Source organism: Rhinolophus sinicus, linkage group LG03 (assembly GCF_036562045.2).
Source record: "Rhinolophus sinicus isolate RSC01 linkage group LG03, ASM3656204v1, whole genome shotgun sequence".
Lineage (NCBI taxonomy): Eukaryota > Metazoa > Chordata > Mammalia > Chiroptera > Rhinolophidae > Rhinolophus > Rhinolophus sinicus.
The window spans coordinates 45,461,577-45,483,058 of record NC_133753.1 but is presented as its reverse complement, the minus strand read 5'-3'; the positions used below and the strand labels follow the sequence as shown (position 1 = coordinate 45,483,058).

Sequence of the window (21,482 nt, the reverse complement as noted above, 5' to 3'; positions counted from 1 at the left end):
CCTTCCAAAGCCCTGACAACCACCAAACCCCCTCCCTCACCCTTTCCTCCCTCTTCACCGTCACCTTGGCCCCCCAGCCACCTGCTTTCCCCTAACGCTTTATCCCTTTCATACTCCTCCCCTAGATTACCAACATCTGCCCTAACAACCCCCTTCAATGCTCCATTCCCCCTTCCCACAAGCGCCCCCACCACCTCCCTATCCCTCATCTGCTCTTTGAGCTGGCAGGGACCCTAGGGGTCACCTAGGCCCCCTGCCTCATTTCTCAGAGAAGGAAGTTGAGGCAGGGACTCAGTAGGACGGCACACTGCGGCTGTAGAGGAGGTGGGGCCAGACCCCAGGCCGCCCTCTGCCTTGAGCGAGCTAGCCCTCTTTTCACTTCAGCCGCCCCTACCCCTGGCCCACACTCCTTTTTTCCAGGTTCACCTCTCCTTACCCTCCCACCCCCACTCCACCTCCCTGTACTGTCTAATTTCCTCAGACTCCCCCACACACACAGCTCAGGGTCTCATTGGCTCTGACCAACGCTTCACACCCACAATTCCCAGCCAGGTGGAGCCCACACCCTGCCCCCACTCACCTTCCTTTCCCAAACCGTACTCTATCTTGTACTTCACCACCTGCCCATTGCTCAGGCTGGGAGGCAGGGGCAGCCACGCCACCCTGATGTCCGAGGGGTTGGGGCTGGACAGGGAGAGCTGGGGTGCTGCACTGGGGACTGAGACAGAAGAACATCAGCGTGAGCTCTGCTCCACCGACGTGGAAGGTGAGGCCCAGGAGCGGTCAGAGACTTGCCCAGGTCACACAGCAAGTCAGAAGGAGGCCCAGGACCAGGATCTGAGGGAGCAAAGGGAGCCTCTCAGGGGAGCCCCAAGCTGGAGAGGAGCGGACATCCTTCCCACCCTGAGAAAGGTTTGGGGCACAATCTTCCACTGCCAGTGGGCTGTCACAGGCCCATGCCTGACTGACTGGTATGTGGGGATCAGGGAGAGGGGCCACGTGATATAGGGAATCGTGAACTGAGAACTCAAGCCCCAGCTGTCCTACTGACCCTGGGCAAGTCACTCTCATTTTCTGGGCCTCAGTTTCCCCAACTGTAAATTGGGGAGAAGAACCCTTGCCCAGCCCCTTTCGGGTGGCACACCCTAGGCAAGTAAAAGTGCCTTGGCGTACACTAGTAAAGAGAAGCCAAGCTAGCATCCCCAGGGAATTCTCTGGGCCCCAAGGTGCCCATGGCAGGTTCAGAGGCCCTACCATCATCCAGAGTGTGGACCAGCGCTGGGGTGGATGTACGACTGGCCCCCAGCTGGGAATAGGCCACTACGTAGAACTCATAATCGGTGTTAGGTTCCAGGTCCCGAACCTGTAGTTCTGTGGTGTCATTGTTCACTGCAAACTGGTATTCCACATTGTCCATGCCTGCAGTGGTGATACAGAGCACAGTGGGACTGTCACAGGGCTACCCCCAGAGGCCCAAGAGCTGGAGGCTGTCTAAGGGTCCTTCAATTGTCCTAGGATCTGGAATCGTCAATTTATAGCTAAATCATCCCAGATAATCCCACATAATCTGACTAGATTACCTGGGGAGGGGAGACTATAAACTCCCCGGGCTTCTCGACCCACTGTATGAATTCCTCCACTGGTTAGAAAGTTCCTTCCGGCATCTCACTGAGCTGACTCCTGCTGCTGTCAATAAGGTGGCCCCAGGAAGGCCGAGGCACTGTGCCTGGGCAAAGCCTCCTCCCTCCTCTTTCAGACAGTGACCGAGGGGGATAATGTGCCGCACCGTTAACCCTTCTAGTACCAGACCTAACCCATAGCTTTGCGAGTCTCTCCTGTGGGCTCCCACCCTAACCCTCCCCAACCCCAAAGGTACCAGACAAGCAACCCTTCAGTCACCCAACGGGTTCCCGCCCTCACGGCGCTCCCACCTTCGCGTGTCAGCCCCACCCCACCCCGCCCCGCAGACGTACCCTGAGCCTTCTGGTAGTGAAGGGAGAAGCCGATGATCTGCTCGCTGTGCAGCTCCGGCCGCTCCCAGGCCACTAGCACGGTGGAACTGCTCAGTGGCGTGGCCGTGACCCGCGTGGGAGCGCTGGGCAGCCCCTCGCGCACCACTACTGCCAGCGGCGCGGCGGCGCACGCGGTGCCCGCGCCGTTCTCGGCCACGCACTGGTAGTAGCCGGCGTCCTGCAGGCCGATCTGCGTGATCACCAGGCTGCTGCCGCCGCCCTGCACCTTAACGCGCCCGTTGGGCCGCAGCGGCGCCCCGTCGTGCAGCCAGCGCAGCGTGGGCCGCGGCTCCCCGGACGCGCGGCACACGAAGCGAGCGGTGCTGGCCCGCGTCCGCGACAGCGCCTCGGGCGCCTGCGAGATGGCAGGGGCCGCTGGGGGCGGGGAGGGGTACACTGACCGCGCGCTTCGGCCCCTAGGGGCTCTGCCCCTTTCTCCAAATTTCCTAACTGACGCCCACCTCCCCTCCAATCACCCTAATCTCTCCCTGACTCACCCCTTCCCCCAAATACTCTAGTGCAGCGCAGCTCTACCTCGTCTTCTCCTGCATTTACCCCAGCACCACGCTGACCATTCTCTTCCTCTCCCCGAATTGTCCCAGGCCTCCTCAGCTTCCCTTAAGTACCCCAGCTCCTCCTGGTTCTAACCCCACTCCCTCATTTATCACCTCCTTCTCCCCTACCTCCCAGTGTCTCCCACACCTATCAGATTTACCCCTCTCCAGAGTTATCCTGTCCCGAGCGCCTCCGTCCTCCAGTTTTCTGCCGCTCAGTCCACTCCACTGTCTCCCTCAGGACTAAGTCCCGGCCCTCCCCCATTACCTGAGTCCCACCCAGACCACCTCTCCCCACCCTCCAATCTCCCTGATCACCCCATTTCTCTCCCCAACTCAGTTCTCCCCACTCCCTCCTCCAATCTCTTTCCACCGCATCCCCTCCTCCAATGGTCTGTGCCCTCCAAGCCCCGCCCCTTGCAAAGCACTCCTCTCCTGAACTCGAACCCCACTAAGCCCTACCCCTTTCTCATCCTCCGAGATCATCCCTCAGTTCCTTTAACACGCTCACTTGCCCACTTCCCCTCTCCCATTCTTCCTTGGGCCGCAGCTAACCCGCTCCGATGCCGTCTCCCACACTGCTCCTCCCCCAGCCTGCATTCACGCCGCTCACCCAACACGCGGAGCTCAGCGGCAGCAGAGGCGAAGTCGCGTGTCCGGGGCTTATTAGCACGGCAGACGTAGACACCAGAGTGCCGGGGCTGCGCGCTGGTGATCAGTAGGTTGGTTCGGCCCAGGACAATGACATCGGTGGAGATGGGCTTCCCGTCTAGGGGACGAGAGGGAGAACACTGGAGGGGAAAGCTGAGGACTGCCCCTCTATCCACTCTCCAGACCTCGGGGCACCTTACACCCAGATTAAGAGAACACAACTGTTCCCAGTTCGAATCTCAGTTCCTCCACTTGCCAGCCTGGTGACCCTCTCTGAATCTTAGTGGCTCAATCTGTAAAATGGGGAGATAGTCCCTAGCTGGAAGGACGGCTGTGGGGGTGGAATGAATAAGGTTTGTGAGAACCCCTGACACAATGCAGGCACATAAATAGGTGCTCAGTACACTATCGCCATTATCATTCAATTCATTTCTCTCAAGAAGGGCACATCCTTCTCTATGGTCTTAGCCCAGTACCTATGATGAAGATATGGCTGAAAAGGTCTGATGAAAACGAAAGATTTGAATATGTGCAGAGACTTTCATCTTGATATGAAATGAAAATCATTTGAAAAGCCCTTGCCTTATGGAGAGAAACAGAAAATCCAGGGAAGAAATGGAAATGGCCAAGAAACACAAAAAAAGTGTTTAACTTCACATAATCAAAGAACTGCACATCAAAACACAGATGTTAATTTTCACCTATCAGATTGGGAACGTTTTTAAAAAGAGTAAATTGCAATGAGGGAGATAGGGATAGTCAGGGGCTCTACCTTGACCTAGAAGCCGGGGATTCCACTTATAGGCGCCTGTCCTGGAAAGACGTGAGCAGGGCGGATCACTGTAACGTTAATTGTGATAGTGGACGACTGGAAAGGACTTAAAAATTTAACAGTAGGAACTGGCAAATTACACAACAGGGATATTCAAAGGATGGAATATTATATAGTCATTATAATTATTTTTTGAAAAAGTTTTAAGTATGGGGAAATGCTTTTGATATACTGTTGAATGGAAATAGGACTTGGAACTGTAAATTCAGCATGCTTTCAATTTTTTTGCATAAAAAAAATCTGGAAGAAAATGCACACATATGTTAACAATTTTTTATCTTTGAACAGTGGGATGTTTTCTGTTTCTGCTTTTCCCTAGTTTTCTACAATAAATACATACAACTTTTGCAATGAGAAGAAAATAAAACAAGAGTCCCTTTCCTGACTTTTGGAAAGTTTCTGGAAAAGGAGCAGCGCCTGGGGTCAGGAATGAAAGCCTGTGGCAAAATGAGTTCCCAAACCCACAGTCGTCAGAATCCTCTGCCACAATTCTCAAATCCTTGTTGTGCACGTGAACCACAGAATTGCAGGGGGTCCTAAAATGCAGAGGCTACGGCAGGCCCCAGATTCTGCATTTCTAACTAGGTCCAAAGACCACACTTGCAGTAGCAAGGACCTAGGGCACCTAACTCCGGGATCACAACTCTCCAGGTGTGAAGGGAGGGAGTCTGTAGTTTTAACAAGCTCCCTGGGTCATCCTGATATTAGAATTTCTGGGTGACACCAGGCTTACCCCAATAATAGTATGAGGGTCCTGCTGGCCCCCAGAATCCCCCTAACTAGGCTCAAATCCAATAAGGCTCTGCTGGTTGGAGAGCTGCAAAGATACCAGCACTATTCTGTCTCATCAGATCAGTGGGGGGTACATCGCTGTTTGGTTTCTTATTCTTCTTTAAACTCTATGTATTCATTATATACTCTTGAATGTGAGGTACAAAGTTACAAAAAAGAGGCAGTGTGGGGTAACAGACTGAGCCAGGGAAGAAGGGTGCCATCAACTTGGGACAAGTCACTTCTTATTGACAAATAGAAACAAAAATAATGCTCACTTTTCTTGCATCCAGGATTGTAGGGAATCGTGTAGTGGAAAGAGAACCAGCTCTATAGTTTGGGTCCTGGCTTTCCACCTGCCTCTCTGAACCTCAGCTTCCCATCTGCCCACTGGGAATAATAATCCTCCAAGAGCTCTTGGAGGCTCAGGCAAGGGAACGGGTGTGAGTGCTCAGTAGACTGCAAGGTGTAGTTGGCCCAGTGCCCTCATTACCCTGATAACGTCTCCTGTACTGCAGTCCCACTTGGCACTTATCACTTGCTGCCTGATACCATCAAGCCTCTCTTCCTATTTATGTGTTTTATCTCCCTCACCCAGACTATGAGTTCAGAGGCAGCCCCCCCCCCTCATCTGGGTATGTTATTCATTGTGCCCAGCATGAAGCCAGGCACACAAAGAGAGAGGCACAACAATTAAACAGAGCAGCAGTGGGGGGCCTGATTCCACCTGACTCACTGGCTGTGTGGCACCTTTCCAGCTCTCACACTCACTGGCAACACTATTGTGAGGCATGAAATAAGTAAGGTGAAGGAGCTAGCCCAGTCTTGATCATTGTTTTGTGAGTGGCAGACTCAAAGCGCCTCCTAAAGGAAACATGCTACGCAGATTGACGATTTAGTTTGTCCAGGTCCCCCACCCACACTCAGCCCTGGGAGAGGAGTTCTTGCCACATCAAAGATTGATGACCATGGAGTGGTCACCCTTATAGCTCCCTGATTTTGGGACATGTGAAATCCCACAGTCCTCCTTTCCCATGCCCTTCAGGCCCTCCCTCCACTTACCCTGTCGGACCCAGGACACGAAAGGGGTGGGGTCAGCCGAGGCTACACATTCCATCACGACACTCTGGCCAGACACCACAGTGGTGTTCTCTGGGGCTGCCACAATGGCCACATCCTGCCCCCTGGTGGACACCAGGGACCCTGGAGAGAGGGCAGACCAGCAGGCAGCCTTACTATTAGGCTTCTACGCGAGCAGTACCTCCCCTGATGTTTTCATCACCTGGGGAGGCAGGTAGGGCAGGGAGCAGCCAGGGTTCCACCTGACAGATGGCAAAAGCAGCTACCTAGTCCCACAGAGCTGGGACTGGCACTCAGAGCCCCTTTTCTTGAAGCCAGGAGAATAACCTGGCCTCCAACACCCCACCTCTATTCTTCCCTGCCAAACTGAACCCACCCACCAGGCAGAGGATGGTCAGGGTCATGAGTAGACTTGGAGTCTGGGCTTCGAGTCAACAGTTACAGTTTCTAGTTCCAGCACGTACTGTCATTATCATAATCGCGCTGTGTGATCTTAGACAAGTCCCTTCTCCAAAGGGTCTCCGGTCCCTTGTGTGAAAGGCAGGGCGTGGGCTCGAGTTTCTGCCAACTTTTTAACTCCCTGAGCACTGACTCCTGCCCAATTCTCAGTGTGACTTGCCTCCCTGGGTCAGCTTGGTGAATCCCTGGTTTGTCCAGCAGATGGAGGCAGAGACCCCGTGCACAGGAGAGGCAGGGACTCCCACTCAGAGCATCTCACCAGCTTAAGCCCCGAGGAAGTGGAGGTGGGAAGAGATGAGCAGCGGGGCTGGGCTGGGGGAGATGCCGTGGCAAAGGGAGGCAAGTGAGAGGCCCTGGGGGGAGGCCCGAGGTAAGACCCGTGGGTCACCTGCCACGTGCCAGGCACTTGCCACTCTTACCTCAGCTATTCTCACAACTTCCTGGAGTTGGATCACCAGCCCAGGGTCACACAGATGCTAAGCAGAGAAGCCAGGATTCAAACCAGGCCTTTCTGACCCCAAAGCCTGTGACCTTCCTCCTGCATTACCCTGGGACAGGAGCACCAGACTGCAGGCAGCCAGATTCACAGGGCACAACCAGCAGCGAGGGGTGAACCCCCAGTGCCCGAGCCCCCAGGGCACACAGAGGGGCAGGGACCAGGGCTTCAGGGCACTGACACCCCTTCTCAGATGCCTCTCTCCCTGCCGTCCCCAGCTCCATCCAACCCAAGGAGCCTCCAGAGGAAGGGAGCCCTGCACTGGGAGTCCAGCCCCAGCTCTGACTTGCTGGGCAGCATTGCCGTCTCTGGGCTTCATCACCTCACCTGTCTGATGGGAGTGATACCCTGTCACCTATTTGAAGGCAGGGCTTGGACCTCGTGAGGCCCCTCAGCTCGGATGCAGCTGACTCCAGAAACGCCCCCGTTTGCCTGCCCGGCCAGCCCCCCTTACCTCTGCAGGCCACACTGAGTAGGGCCTCCTGGCTGAAGCGCTGCTGGGCTGAGTTGGTGGCCACACAGCGGTAGGATCCTGCATCACTCTCCTGAACGTCTAGGATCTGGAGAACCCCGTTGGGAAGAGTGATGAGCCTTGGGAAGGGGGAAAGGGCACCTGTGAGGTGGGCAGGAGCTCTGCGAGGAGAGGGGCATCCCCAAACTACCCTGGGTCCTACCCCACTCTAACCTGAATTACCTAGAGTGCCTCCCTTTCAAGCCTCACTCACAATTTAAAAAATGCAAATTATAACTGTAAAATACCATTTCCAGATTGTAGAATACCTATCAGATTGGCAAAAGTCAAAAGGTTTAATCACAGTGGGAGAAGGCACTCTGTGTTGTTGGTGGCCATGCCAATCAATACACCCTCATTCAAGGGCAAACTGGTGATATCTTAAACTCAAACCTGCACGTGCCTTTTGACCCAGCAATGCCACTACAAGGTCTCTAACCCACAGATATTCTCATACACGTACACAAAAATGTGTATTTAACAATATTCACTCCAGCACTGTCTGTAATAGCAAAAGACTGGAAATTATCCAAGCATCCATCTGCAGGGTGAACTAGCTAAATTGATTTGGGTGCATTTATACAATGGAGTGCTAGGCAGCTGTTAAAAAGGAGACAGCTCCATGTGTGCTGATATAGGAAGACCTCCAAGATGTGTATGCGGCAGAACAGTGTGTGGGAGATACGTACACTTAGATGCCGGCACTGACTGTCCCTGGTAATGGTGGTTGTGACTGGGGGGGGCCCTGGGATCCTGGGAGCTGACAGTGGGAGAAGGCTTATTATACAGCCTTCTGTACAGTTTGAATTTGTTTACCCCCTGCCTGCATTACCTCCTTCCTCCCAATAAAATCCCTTTCATTCACACTATGCCATCTGACCCTCAAAACAAGCCCAAGAAATAGAGGGGATCATAACCTTCATTTTATTGGTGACAAAACTAAGGCTCAGAGGGAGCAGGGTATTTTCCCACGGTCTCACAGCCGGAGCAGAGTGAAAACTTAAGCCCAGATCTTCTGGTGCCAAATCCCATGCTCTTCCCACCTGCCTGTCTCAGTAACCCTTCGATGGCTGAGAAGGCCAATGGAAGGGACGTGGTCCCCAGAAAGCTCCAGTCAGCACCTACATTGCTGAGGAGGGACGAGATGGCTGAGGGTGGTGTTCTCTGACCTCTTGGTCAAAGGGTTGAAATGCATCTTGGGTTAGAAAGCCCAGAGGCCTTGCTTGAAAGACAATGCAGCCAGCGCAGAGCAGCAGACCAGGGAAGTGTCCATGGGGCTGGGGTGAGGGGACCAGAGAGGGCTCTGGACCCCGTCGGGCATGAGCAGGTCCTCCGGAATCCTCCACCTGTGACCCCTGCAGGTCCGCTGAGGTTGAGAGTTCTCGTTTCTCAAGAGGGTGAATGGTGCTGCTCCCTGGATGTAGGCTGCACCAAGGTCAGAGAGGAAATGGGGCAGCTGTGCACTTGGGGAAGATCCCTCGGCTTGTGGGAAAACAGGGTATGAGAAAATCTAAACAGGAGAGGAGAACCAGCTCAAGGGTGTTGGGAGAGAATTCTGGCCATGGGTCTAGAAAGCTGCTGCGGCCCCAAGACAGAGGAAAAACAGAAAGCTGCAGCACTCTCTCCATCACCCCAAAGGCTCACCCACTTCTGCCGCAGTGTCTTACCCTCAGCTCCAATAGCTGCCCACATCAGTGCTGGGCCAGAGGAGAGAAGGCACAAGGACGCAAAGGGTGTTTGGAGGAAAAATCCTGAGCCAACACCCTGCCTGTGGCCACAAAAAATTGATGAGAAAGGCCAAGTGGGGAAGGACAAACAGGACCCATCTGGAAAATAAATCCCTCATTCCAGGTGTCCTCCACCTAATATACTCTACTCTCAAGACCCTGTGTCCTCCCCTAGTCTAGCTAGCTGACTGCCTGCAGGGTCACTTCCTAACCCCAAAGTTCCGTGGTGTTTCCTGGGGAATTGTGCTCTGGGTACCGAAGAGGTAATACCTGCTTTGACAAGTACCATTTCCTTAATTACTTGTGTTGAATGAAGGGACAAATGAATGAACGAATGAATGAATGGATACATGTCCTCACATGTGCTGTTGCTGAAGCAGATGGAACCATTGTTAGTGTTTATCGAAAATCTTTTCTGTTTTGTTAAAATGTAGTTTTAGAAGCTCTGTCCTTGGAAAGAAGTCAAAGATATATTGGTTAGTGGGGGTGGGGGGGAAGTCACAAAACAGTGTTTATGAAGCAATTCTATTTTTGGAACATAAATAAATATGTTAGGCTATGCACAAAAATGTCAAAGGTGGTAAAGCTCCCGTCACTCATGGAGGTTTTCTCTGGGAGTAAGATTACTGGGGACTCTTATTTGTTGTGTTTTTAAAAAATGTTTTTTACGGTGAATGTTTATTAGTTTGGAAATAAAAAACTTTGAAAAATTTAAGTTGAAAAAAGCATGTGCCCTTGTACACTGTTTTGTAATTCCGGGCTCTAACCTACAAGCAGCTGTGGCATAGTGGAAAGAATTGGCTCCAACATATGTGATTTTAGCAAGTGACATTACATGTCTGGGCCTCAGGTTCTCAACTGAAAAATGGGTTAAATAATTCCTGTTCTGCCTACTTCACAACCCTGGCCCTTTTAATGTTTTATGAGCTCATATTAGATAATGGACATAAACACTATCTGTGAATTGAAAACTCTAAACACATGTTTACAATGGTATAAACTGCACACATATTTAAAAAGTCAGGGATGAGAACACTCAATATGGTAATAGCTGTCTGTGTTCAGTTGGTAGGTATCTTTTCTTTCCCTTTAAGTTAGTATATTTTATCATTTAAAATTTAATTCAAATTTCAAATAAAACAAAATAGCTATGTATGAATGAAAAGCAACCTCTATCCAAAAGGAAGGCATCATTCTCTTTCCAAGCCGGAGCTCGAGCGTGCTGCCCCCACCCCACAAAAAGTCACTGGACCCAGAGATTCAAGCATGCTGAAGAAATGATACAGCTGCTCTGAATTTCTTGAGGGCCAAGGAGCCCATACCTAAGTCCTTCAGAGATCCCCCTGGAGAAAAGGGACACTAGCTGAGGGTCACACCAGGTTGACAGATGCTATGGACGCTGGGAGATGGGTAGGTAGCAACCTGCACTAGGGAGCCCATGGTATTTCAGCCCATGAGGGCCGTGTTTTTAATGTGTGAGTGAATGGTGATAACAAAATGATTTCAAGTGGATCCAGGCACATGTTTCTGATTCCAGCGGTTATGAATTTATTTTTATGGCCACATTCTATTTATGGTACGTGTTGCTGGTTTTCCATTTTACTGTAGTGAGATAACGTTCCTTTTTAGTATATGTTAAGTTACAAAAGAGAGAGTTGATGTAAATAAATGTATTAACTGATTGTATAACTGTAGTAGGGATGGCTGAAATTATAACGGGGGTTTGTGAAGGCCTGGGATTTGGGCAACTTTGCTCTCATTGATGACTGTTTCCCATGGAAGAAAAAATTATCCCCTACCATTAGAAATGAGTATAAGTACCAGGGAATTGCCTTAGGGGCTAGTCTTCACCATCAGTTTCAAAAACATGCACAGATACCCTGACAGAGTGTGTTTATTAACTGCACATGTGCACACCCTACAGCAAGGCATATGGTCTCCTTCAAACCACTGGGCTGAGTTTATGAATAGCATATTTGTACGTATACTATATCTGGGCATGTGTAAAAATACATACCTTGGGCATAATCAAGTTGCTGTTTTAGACATTTCTTTATTCCCCCCACACAATGTGCTGGGACATGTGAGCCCAGCTTATTTATAGACGAGGATCACTTTTCAGAGAACTTGGGGGCAAACACTCCCAGGGCTCAGGAACTGGCAGCTCCAGACTCCTGGGAGAGGCCTGTGGCTTCATGGAATGATGCCTGCACTAGATGTTGGGAGGCGAGGCTGGGACCCCACTGTTTGCTGAGAAACTGTGGGGAAGTAACTCCTCTGCCCTGAGCCACGGTCGGACCACCCGATGTCTAAGCCCACCTGCAGGAGGAACTTCTCCAGACGCTGTGGATGCCCCACCCCACCCACCACATCCCGAGAGGCTTGTGTGTCATCCATGCCAGAGTTCTGGTACCCAACATTCCCGGTACCAGCTGTGTGACCTGGGCCCAGGTACTTCTGTCTCTGATCTTCAGCTCCCTCATTTCACAACCCAGGTAACACTCTCTGCCCATAGCCATATGCATAGACCCGGAAGGATGCTCATTGTGTGTTACACGAGGAAAAGTAAAAGTTGCAATGCAATCTCATTTTTGTTTTGAAAAAAAGGTGATTGAGCAAAAAACCCAGCATGTATAATAGAATCCAAGTTTTTTAAAGAGAATATTTATAAATATATAGGGGAAACGACCAGAGGACAGACATCAAAACTAACAGTGGCTTTCCATGGGTGACAAGATGAGTAATTTTTGTTCATTCTTATTTATACGAATTTGAAAAATGCACCTTCTAGAAATATAAAAAGAGGCAAATATGAAAAATAAGAAACACCTACCTGGAAGGATGATATGGGAATGATAAAAACATAGTTCTCATGAAGTGGTGCCTGTTGTGATTTTTAACACGGGGAGATTTTTCTGCTCTCTGCCAGGAGTAGGCTCTTTGCCCAGAAACTCCCAGGAAGCACCCACTGAACAGCAGGGGGAAGCCCCACATGTGGACGGTGTAGAACTTCAAATGTCAGTGCTGGGAAAGCAGGGTCAGCATTCCCATGGTCCACTCCCTGGAATGTACATTCACAGGATGCTGCTGCGAGAGGGGCTCTGGGCAAATGAGTCTAGGAAGTGTTTGGTTAAACAAGTTAGACAGGTTTTCCATACAGGACTTCTCAGGGCCTTGTCCCCCCCAAGAGGGAGATTTATAGGCCGTAACCTATAAACCAGACCTTATTTGACTACAGAATACTTTTTTTTTCCCCAAAAAGCATCTTTAGGGACTAACGTTCAAAAAAGAACACACTTTGGGAAGCCATAATCTAATCCAATCCTTTCATCTTCTTCCCCTTTAATGATATAGATGGGGAGATGAGGCTGTGAGAAGGCACTTGCTGAGGACAGATCACCAAAGTCAATAGGGTCGCTTACATCTTGACCTCTCGTCCTTCTTCCTCCCTCACAACTGTTACAGGGATGTGTCCTATAGCTTCTCTGCCTGTAAGTTCCTCCTACACTTTCACCTCTACCTAAACACAGGCTCGAGACAGGATACTCCCAGGACAGGGAGATGTGGAGACCAGTGTTTCTGAGCCCAAGGAAGCCCACCTCCACCAGGAGAGAACGAGCTGGTAATTACAGCTAGAGAGATACAGGGCGGGCACTGTAGGGCGGCTGGGAAAGGCAGGCAGAGCCACATTTCCAAAGATGTAAGACTCCCTGGCGGGACAACCAAGTCATGAGACCAACTCAGAGACCACAGAGGCAGATGAGCCTTGCGCTTCCTGGCCCTGCTGTAAGTACCCCCGGGCCTACCCAGGAGGCCACGTGAGGGATCAGGCCCTTGCTCTAGCCTCTGCTTCTCTTCTGCCTTAGAAACTCGTCCCTGGCGTTGCTCCATCTGCCCATTGCCTTCACGGGGAGAGAGGAGAGAGACACAGGAAGGACCTCCACAACCCATTTATCAGAAGCCACACTCCACTGGATGGAACTGAGTGGAAGAGAAGTTATGCATCCAGAGTAGAAACTCCAGAAGAACCTTGCAAAAGAGAGTACCTTTCCAGCAGCCTCAGAGCCCTGAACGAACAACAAACATTTTGCCAATGACTCACAGCGTGGCCTTGGATAAAACACAGGTCCTCTCAATAAAGCAAGTGGTTGAACTAGCAATGCTCTGAAGGACCCGAACACCACTCCCTACCTAGCTCCACAGCTTGGGGGGTGGCTTTCCTTCCCCGGTGCAAAAACTTCTGGCCCAGTTTCTCTTGGGGACACGAAATGAGCTGAGAATCAGGCGATGGTTGGCTCCTAAGTCAGTTTCAGCAAATGGAGTCATCTTGAGTCTAAGAATCCCCAAACCCTCCCGGGCCTGCCCATGGCAACCCACTCTCCACTCCCCACAGGGCACTCACCGAGGCTCCTCAGGCACTGTCACCTGGTCCTTCTCCCAAGTAATGACGGGCGCTGGCAGCCCTTCAATGTGGCACTCAAATCGAGCTGTCCCATTCTCCTCCACTGTCTGAGACTCCGGGTGCAGAGAGAAGCCTGAGAGAGCTGGGGATGAGCACAGTGACACACAGGCAGGGACAGGAGAGGGGCAGGGGAAAGACCGCAACAAGCAGGGAGGAAGGGGGGAGGGGAGGGGAGGGGGAGGGGGGGAGAGAGAGAGAGAGAGAGAGAGAGAGAGAGAGGGAGAAGGAGGAGGAGGAGGAGGAGGAGGAGGAGGAGGAGAGGAAGGGGGGAGGAGGAGGGCAGGGGGAAGAGGGGGAGAGGAGGAGAGGAGAGGAGAGGAACATAAGCAAAGCAAATTCAGACCAATGGAGACACAGTTGGAGAGAGGCCACCAGAGGATAAGAAGTAGTGATTACTGGTCAGATGTCAGATGCCACGGGCAGAATGAATCCCAAAGTCACCCAACCCGACATCAGCATCACGGTCAGACTACAATAGGATGCACATTTTTTTCTGGCCTTAACATTATTGCATGGTGATCTGTGCCTCCTGAGAGCCTCTCAAGGGATGAGCTGGACAATGGGGCTTGACTCCACACACTCCACCTGCTGTGGGGCGGGGAGCTCCCCGGGGAAGCACCCACCTTTGTGCCCCTGACACTCTTAGAAGCATTGCTGGCCGGCTTCCCGGAGGAGAGTACAACTTTAGACTCTCAAACTCAAAGGGAAAGAAAAGGAAGAAGAACAGAGGAATGGAGAAGTGGGACTAATGAACAGTGAGGCAGACAATACCAGGGAGAGACCCACTGAGTAGGACGGCGGCAAGGAAAAAGGGAGTGGGCTCAAGAGATAGGCCTTTGTGCAGGTAACTAACCAGGACCACACTTCCCACACCCCAGGCCCCCTGGGTCTCAGCTCAGCCCCCCAATGCCAGCACTTACTGGCGAGCTTGACCACTGCAGCCTGGCTGGCTAGCACTCCAAGGGGGCCATGAGCCAGGCAGGAATAGCTGCCCTCGATGACAGCTGAGGCCTCGGGGGCCGCCTCCTCACTGCCATCAGATGCTCGTGGCTGGGACAGCCACAGGGAGCCATTGGGCAGCAGGCGCAGGTGGTCGTGCTCCAGCAGGGCACCTCCGTCTTTGCTCCACGTGATGCTGGTAGGGGGTCCAACAGCAGCAGCCCCGAGACTACAGCCCAGCACAGCGGCCCGCGCAGGGCCCAGGATCACTTCCAGTGGCCCCCTTCCACAGCTCAGCTCCACGGTTGTCGCCTGGGGCAACGGCAGCTCCCCTGCATAGAGAAAGGGGCACCAGGGCCATTGGTGTGTGCCCTCCCATCTCCCACAGTCCCCAGCTCCTGACACCCACCTAGGGGCTGGGCAAATGGTGGAGAAAGCGGTCTCGTGGAAACACCTGGCTCTGTCCCTTTACTAACTGTGACCTTGCAAATTGCTGTACTTCTCTGTGCCCATCTTCCCAGCTGCTCTGTGTCCTCACCTACTAAAATACACAGTGCTCAGCAATCTAATTCATAATAGACAAAAAAGTGGAAACCACTCAGATGCCCATGACCTGATGAATGGATAAATGTGTTACTCAGCCGTCAAAAGGAATGAAGAACTGACACAAGCTACAACGTGGCTGAACCTTGAAAACATTATGCTACATGAAAGAAGCCAGTCACAAAATGCCACATATTGCATGACCTCATTTCTATGAAATGTCCGGAATAGGCAAATCCATAGAGACAGGAAGTAGATTAATGGTTGCCAGGAACTGGGGAGAGGGAAGAATGAGGAGTGATGGGTAAGGGATATGAGGTTTCTTTCTGAAATGATGAAAATGTTCTAGGATTAGATAGTGGTGGTGATTGCACAACCTTGTGACTATACTAAAAACCACTGATTTGTACACTTTAAATGATGAATTTTATGGTATGTGTATTATATCTCAATAAAAACAGACATAGTCATTCCTTCCTCGTCGGGCCACTGGGAGCACTGAATGAGATGATGTGTGGAAAAGGGGTGAGCGCAGCACAGCTCCTGACCTGGCACAGAGCTGGGGCTCAGGAATGCCATTCCGTCCCCTGGAGCCTTACACATCACGTTGACCACTACTACCCTCCCCAGTTCTGCCCCACTGGCTGGAGGAGCTAAGCACGCTGTCCTGCAGCTCATTTCCCCAAGGCCACGCAGCCAGCCAGAGCCAGATCCATCCCCTGACCAAGCTAGCCATCTTTTCTGTCCAGACACCCCGGCAGATCCTGCAGCTCCAGCACTGTCCTTGCCCCAAAGGGAAGAGTAGGGGAAAATGGAGGAAGGAAATGCTATCCCAGGGTCAAAACAAAAGCACACGAAGGCCAATGTTTATTATTTTAACCAACATTTCAGCATCGCCCAGGAACCATTACTCAGAGAGAAATGGTTGGTTCTCCCAGTTGTGTCGCCTGGAAGGTTGACCTGTGGCCTCCCTGTCCCATAACAAACCTCAGTGACCCCAGGTCTCTTCTTATCTTTTGGCTCCACTTCTTCCTTCAAAGCAGAATGACGTGTCTGAGAAGGAACCAGGGACAACGGCCCACGCTTATTACAGGCAGGTCTGGGCTGATAGAGCCGCATGGGGCGTGGAGAAAGAACAATGCCTAGGGGTCAGGGGTCCTCGGTTCCAGACCTGGCTCTGTCACAGTCTTGCTGTGTGGCCTTGGGCCAGTTACTTCTCCTTCTCACCCTTAGTTTACTCAAGGGTAGCAGGTGATGTCTGAGAGTCTATGATGTTAGGATTATTCAATGAACTGGACAGACCTATTGATGAAGGAACACAGAACATCACCTAGACACACAAATCGTAGACACAACGTCCCACACCTGAACAAATGCACCCCAGTCTCTGCCGCACTCGTTGAAACCTGGACACATATATGCCCACACTTAGAACCTGTCCCAGGCTTCCCTCCCACCCCCCTCGAAGAAGAACAAGACTGAGGAGAGAAGAGAAATCTGGACTAGCTGAGATAAGGAGGCCAGGAGAGAAGCCAGGCCTCTGATGCTGCAGTGTGAAGGATGGACAGACAGACGGGGCCTGAACCAGGCATCTGCCTTTCTTAATGCATCACAAAGCCTCCACTGGCACCTCCAGTGACACAACTGGGATCAGCATTACCAGTGAGTGCAGGGAGGAGAAGGCAGCCCTTGCTTTCATCCAGTTTCCATTCTAATTGGGGAAACCAAATTGGCATTCATATCATTGAAGGCTATTTGCTGTGGTGGAAAGAGCATTTGACCTTGGCACAGAAGATCAAGGTTCTAATCTTGCTCTTCTACCTATCAGCTGCGTGACAAGCCACTTAACCTCTCTGGGCCTACAGACCTCTGTAAAATGAAGATAATACCACCAGGCCTGTGAAGATTAAAAATGATGATGTATGAGTTCTGACAATTAAGTTCGCGAACTCATCTAGAAAAAGTGCCACACACCTCATTGCTGAATATCACTACGGTCACCTTTGAAGTCCTCCCCTTGGGAAGCTATGCACCAATGCCAGCTCCTACTCAAGCCTTCAAAGTAATTTTGGAACTCTTTTTGTGGAATGACCATCAGAGCTGTCGTCGTACAACACTTGACGTCCTGAATGTCATCAAAATATCTTTCAATATTTCCTTTACCTTCAGGTAAAGAAAGAAGTCATTGGGGGCCAGATCAGGGAGTAGGGAGGGTGTTCCAATACAGTTATTTGTTTACTGGCTAAAAACTCCCTCACAGACAGTGCCGTGTGAGCTGGTGCGTTGTCGTGATGCAAGAGCCATGAATTGTTGGTGAAAAGTTCAGGTCGTCTAACTTTTTCATGTAGCCTTTCCAGCACTTCCAAACAGTAAACTTGGTAAGCTGTTTGTCCAGTTGGTACAAATTCATAATAAACAATCCCTCTGATATCAAAAAAAGATTAGCAACAGCATCGCAACACGTTTGCGAACTTAATTGTCGGACCTCGTAGGTCAGGGCTCCAGCCCAGAGCCCGGTGGGCATCGATCACGGAACAGGAGCTCACTCTTTAAAGCCACTGTAAGGGGCTGTACAAATGCTAATTTCTGTTCTTAACATCCAGTCCTTTCTATCTCTGAGGCCCTAGATTCTAGGATTCAAACTCAGGCAAGCCTGGGCTCTCAGCCCAGTGGCTTCCAATTGCCCCATTCCAGCCGCTGAGCAGTCGGTTTGAGTTTCAGGGGAGAAAAGCCCCACATGACACAAATCCCTGAGCCCTCCGGCAGCCTCCCCACCCCCAAAGCATGTCTGAGGCTTGGAAAATCCCCTGCCGCGCTGAACAAACAATGTGAACAGTTGGGGCCCGAGCAGCTGCTGGGTATGTCAGCAGCCTGGGCTCTGGAGGGCAGGACGGCAGCCAGAGGGGCCGGGTGGCTGGCTGGGGAGGCCAGCGGAGGCTCCGATTCCCTGCTGAATATTCATGGATCAGCAGATGTCTGGCTTCCTCCACCTCTGAGGAGCCCAGCACCCAACGAGGCAGAACTGGGAAACCAAGGGATATACATGCAGAGTGAACCGGGGACCTTTCAGAGAGTACAAGGCTGTGCCTAGAGCCCAAGCTGGTCCATGTGGATGGAAATGTCTGTGAAGGCTGAGATTCCTCACTTTATAAGTGGGGAAACTGAGGCCCAGAAAGAGGGCCTCCGCTCTCTGGGAAACAGTTGCTCCTGAAAAAGACATTTTTCTCTGCCTCAGTGCCCAACCCAACTTCTACTGCCCAGGAAGCTCAGCTCAGGCACCAGTCCCTGCCTTCCTCAGGTGAAGCTTTTCCCGAGTCTCACATCACAGAGCCAGTTGGAATTCCGTCCTACTTTATGCCTAGACGGACAGTGGGACGCGGTGGGACAAGCCTTGACCTGGTGTCAGAGTGCTGGGTTCATCATTTGTTGTATGACCTTGGGTCCACGACTTTCCTCCTTTCAGCCTCAGTTTCTACAGTCTTAAAGTGAAGTCTCCACATTTCTTATTTTCACCAACATTCTCCCATCGGCAGAGGGGAGCATACTTAGGAGGCTCGCTGACTGCCTGAAATGGTTTTATTTGAAAACTTTGGCACATTTTGCATTCTGCTCCATTAAACAGCAATGTTTGTTTTAATACAAATGTGGTTCCTACTCCACCAAATCTTTTCGTAAAAGCGATGCTCTGGTGAGTGGGCGTTGTTTGTCCAGTGGCTTTGTGGCCACCGCTTTCCTGCTAACCCCCGAGTCCACTGCCATGGCTGACCCCCGAAGCCCCTCCCTTGAGCATTTCACAGCCGTCCCTCCCAGGCCTGGGGTAGACACACAGTGGACACTTGCTGCCCCACAGCTTTCTGCCTCGAGGGAGCCTCCCTCTTCCACAGCCCTTCTGAGTCTCCTCGGTCAGACCCTGCCAGAGACACAGAGCTTCTATGCCATCTCGCAATCTCTTTTTTTTTCTGACAGATTATTTTACCCACCAACAGGATAAATTAGATTTTAGGAGGCCAATTAGAACCCAGACAGAAAGGAGATTCACTGCTGAGCCCCAGGGCCAGCTCAATGCGGTTTCATGAGATTAATGGGGCCTGGCCAGAGCCAGGGTTCCATTTTTCAGGGAACTCTCAGGAAAGAGGCAGGTGGGGGGAGGGGAACAAAGCTGAGATGCCTCCTTCACTAAACGAAGAACTTGCCACGAACATCAATGCCTTGTCACTTCTGAATTTCAGGGCCCAACAGATTTACAACTTGTTTTCAGTGCAGGGGTAATTCTCCATGACCCCATCACCACTTTCTTTTCCCGGGAGACACAAGTCAGTTTTTTCCAGAAACCTCCCTCCTCACTCCCCTGCCTTGGCCACCTCCCTTGCCACACACTAAGCTCCTCCCACTAACAGCTGGAAGGAGAGCTTGGGATGGTTGCCTGAATGAGACACAGGGAAAGTCGGAGCACCCACTTCAGCGACTTGACAGCAAAGTCACACTCAGCTGCCTCCCTCCTGTTCCCTGTGATCCTCTGTCCCCACCAGATCAAACCACTTCCAGTTTTCTGAAAGCACATTGTTGTTCCATGCTTTGCTCATGCTGCTTCCTCTCCCTACAATAGCTGTGCCATCCAGGGTCTGATTTAGATGCTTCTCTTTTTTCTACCCTTTAGGACCCTGGGCACCTAGGTCATTGCAGTTATTACTCTAGATGTTTTATTTGCTTTTCTCCCCAATTAGGCACCAAGTTTGGGATGATGTCCTAACCAGCTTTCTAAATCCCCAGTACCTAAAAGAGTGCCTGGCACATAGTAGGTGCTCAATAAATTGAACGGATGAGTGAACACGTGGAAACACTCAGAAAGATACAATACAGAGCCCCTCATGCTTTTCCAAGCCTCAATTTCCTTATCTGTAAAAAATTATAGGAACTCCTTTCCGTGTTGAAGATGATGTGAATAATATTTGTGGAACCTGCCTAACATCCCATGTAGCACCTAGTAGACACCCTAATGCTTAAAGGGCACAGAGACAGAATCGCAATCTCACACTGAAACTCTCTATGGGTATTTAAACGTTACCAGGACTGGGGAGCTCACTACCTCACCTGTTCTTTGTATGATTAAAAATATCATCCTCCTGCACCTACCTTTTTCTCCCTGTATGATCCACTCACTTGCCAGAGCTCTGTCCTACGAACTATATGACAAGGTAATGGGCCCCTTATCGAACCACCCAGAAATCTTGGCTCTGTACTAGCTTGCACCTGAGAGAGGGCTTATTGAGCCCCTGTCTCCCTGACCCCAGTGACCCCACAGCCCCTCCAAACCAAAGGATGCCTCAGCCTCAGCCTCAGCCTCAGCATTGAGGCAGTAGTAGCTGGCAGCCCAGCAAACCCAGAAGACAAAGATTCCATTTCTCTCCGTGTCAGGCCCAGAACATCCTGTCTCTGGTTTTCCTCCCCCAGCAGCTCTCATCACCCACCTCTGACCAGGCTGGGGCTGGGGTCCTCACCTATCAGAGCTGCTCTTACTCCTCTCTCCCCCACCCCAGGGAGCTGGGAGCCCCCAGGCAGGCCTGGCAATGACATCTGTTCTACATCTGGAATTCTGTGTCAAGTCTGGTTGCTGTACCTCAGAAACACTGGAGGCTGAACAGGAGGTAGTGGGTAGGGATGAGTAGAGGAGGGTGGATTCCAGAGACCAGACGCACAAACTGAGGCGGTGGGGGGAGGGAGGGCGGGGGGGGGGGGGGAAGCCTAAAGTTGATAACTTCTCATGTGAGGGGGAGGGGGTGCAGAGAGACTGAACTTGGGTACCAACTCCTGGGAAAGTGTCTGCTCCAAGAGCTGGGAGACTGGTTTCAGCCCCAACTCAGTCCCGATCCATGTAACTTTGAAGTTACTCAGTTTTCTCACCTGCAAAATGTGTTCGTGCTAAAATTATTTCTAAATTCCCTTTAGTTTTTACATTCGATGATGCTTTAATTGTGAGATTGCTTAACTTGAAAGAGGTCTGTACCTTCAGGAGAAAAGGAAATGCTGATTTACACATGTGTGATTAACTGGGCCTCAAAAGTACATCCAGGATCAATGAAGGTTTGGATAACTTCTGGATAAGATTCACTATTAAGAGAAACTATGTTTGACCTGGTTCCTAACCTCTTGATGGGGTCTGAGAGGAACCACCCCAATACCCCAACTGCCTGAGGTTGGCCTCTGAGATGTCAGGCTGAGAAAGGGCGGGGAGGGGGCAGTTTCTGGATGAGGAGAAAGCAGCTTTCATGTTCTTAAAGGGCTCCTATTTCTGACCACTAGCTTCCCCACCCCCAAATTCTGATTGGAAAGGAGAGCCCCACTTCTTGCATGCTGTGAAAACAGATCACTCAGCATTCCAGCATCCCAGAAAAGATTCCCATTCCTCTAAAACATCTCCCCAGTTCCCAATCCCTGATTCAAGAGA

The 21,482-nt window shown here is 51.2% G+C and overlaps 1 protein-coding gene across 4 annotated transcripts in view; it reads right to left on the bottom strand.

Moving 5' to 3' along the window:
* IGDCC4 (immunoglobulin superfamily DCC subclass member 4) overlaps nucleotides 1–21,482 on the bottom strand; it is a 37,533-nt gene that overhangs the window by 13,085 nt on the left and 2,966 nt on the right. For 2 of the 4 annotated variants that reach the window (XM_074327554.1, XM_074327553.1), the window contains exons 2-9: nucleotides 14,476–14,826; nucleotides 13,496–13,637; nucleotides 7,310–7,446; nucleotides 5,883–6,023; nucleotides 3,180–3,335; nucleotides 1,974–2,387; nucleotides 1,255–1,419; nucleotides 581–718 (exon numbers count right to left, since the gene is read on the bottom strand). In XM_074327554.1, the coding sequence (XP_074183655.1) occupies nucleotides 581–718; nucleotides 1,255–1,419; nucleotides 1,974–2,387; nucleotides 3,180–3,335; nucleotides 5,883–6,023; nucleotides 7,310–7,446; nucleotides 13,496–13,637; nucleotides 14,476–14,826 (1,644 nt within the window). The remainder of the gene's footprint in view (nucleotides 1–580; nucleotides 719–1,254; nucleotides 1,420–1,973; nucleotides 2,388–3,179; nucleotides 3,336–5,882; nucleotides 6,024–7,309; nucleotides 7,447–13,495; nucleotides 13,638–14,475; nucleotides 14,827–21,482) is intronic. The other 2 variants (XM_074327550.1, XM_074327552.1) reach the window with 2 other exon arrangements.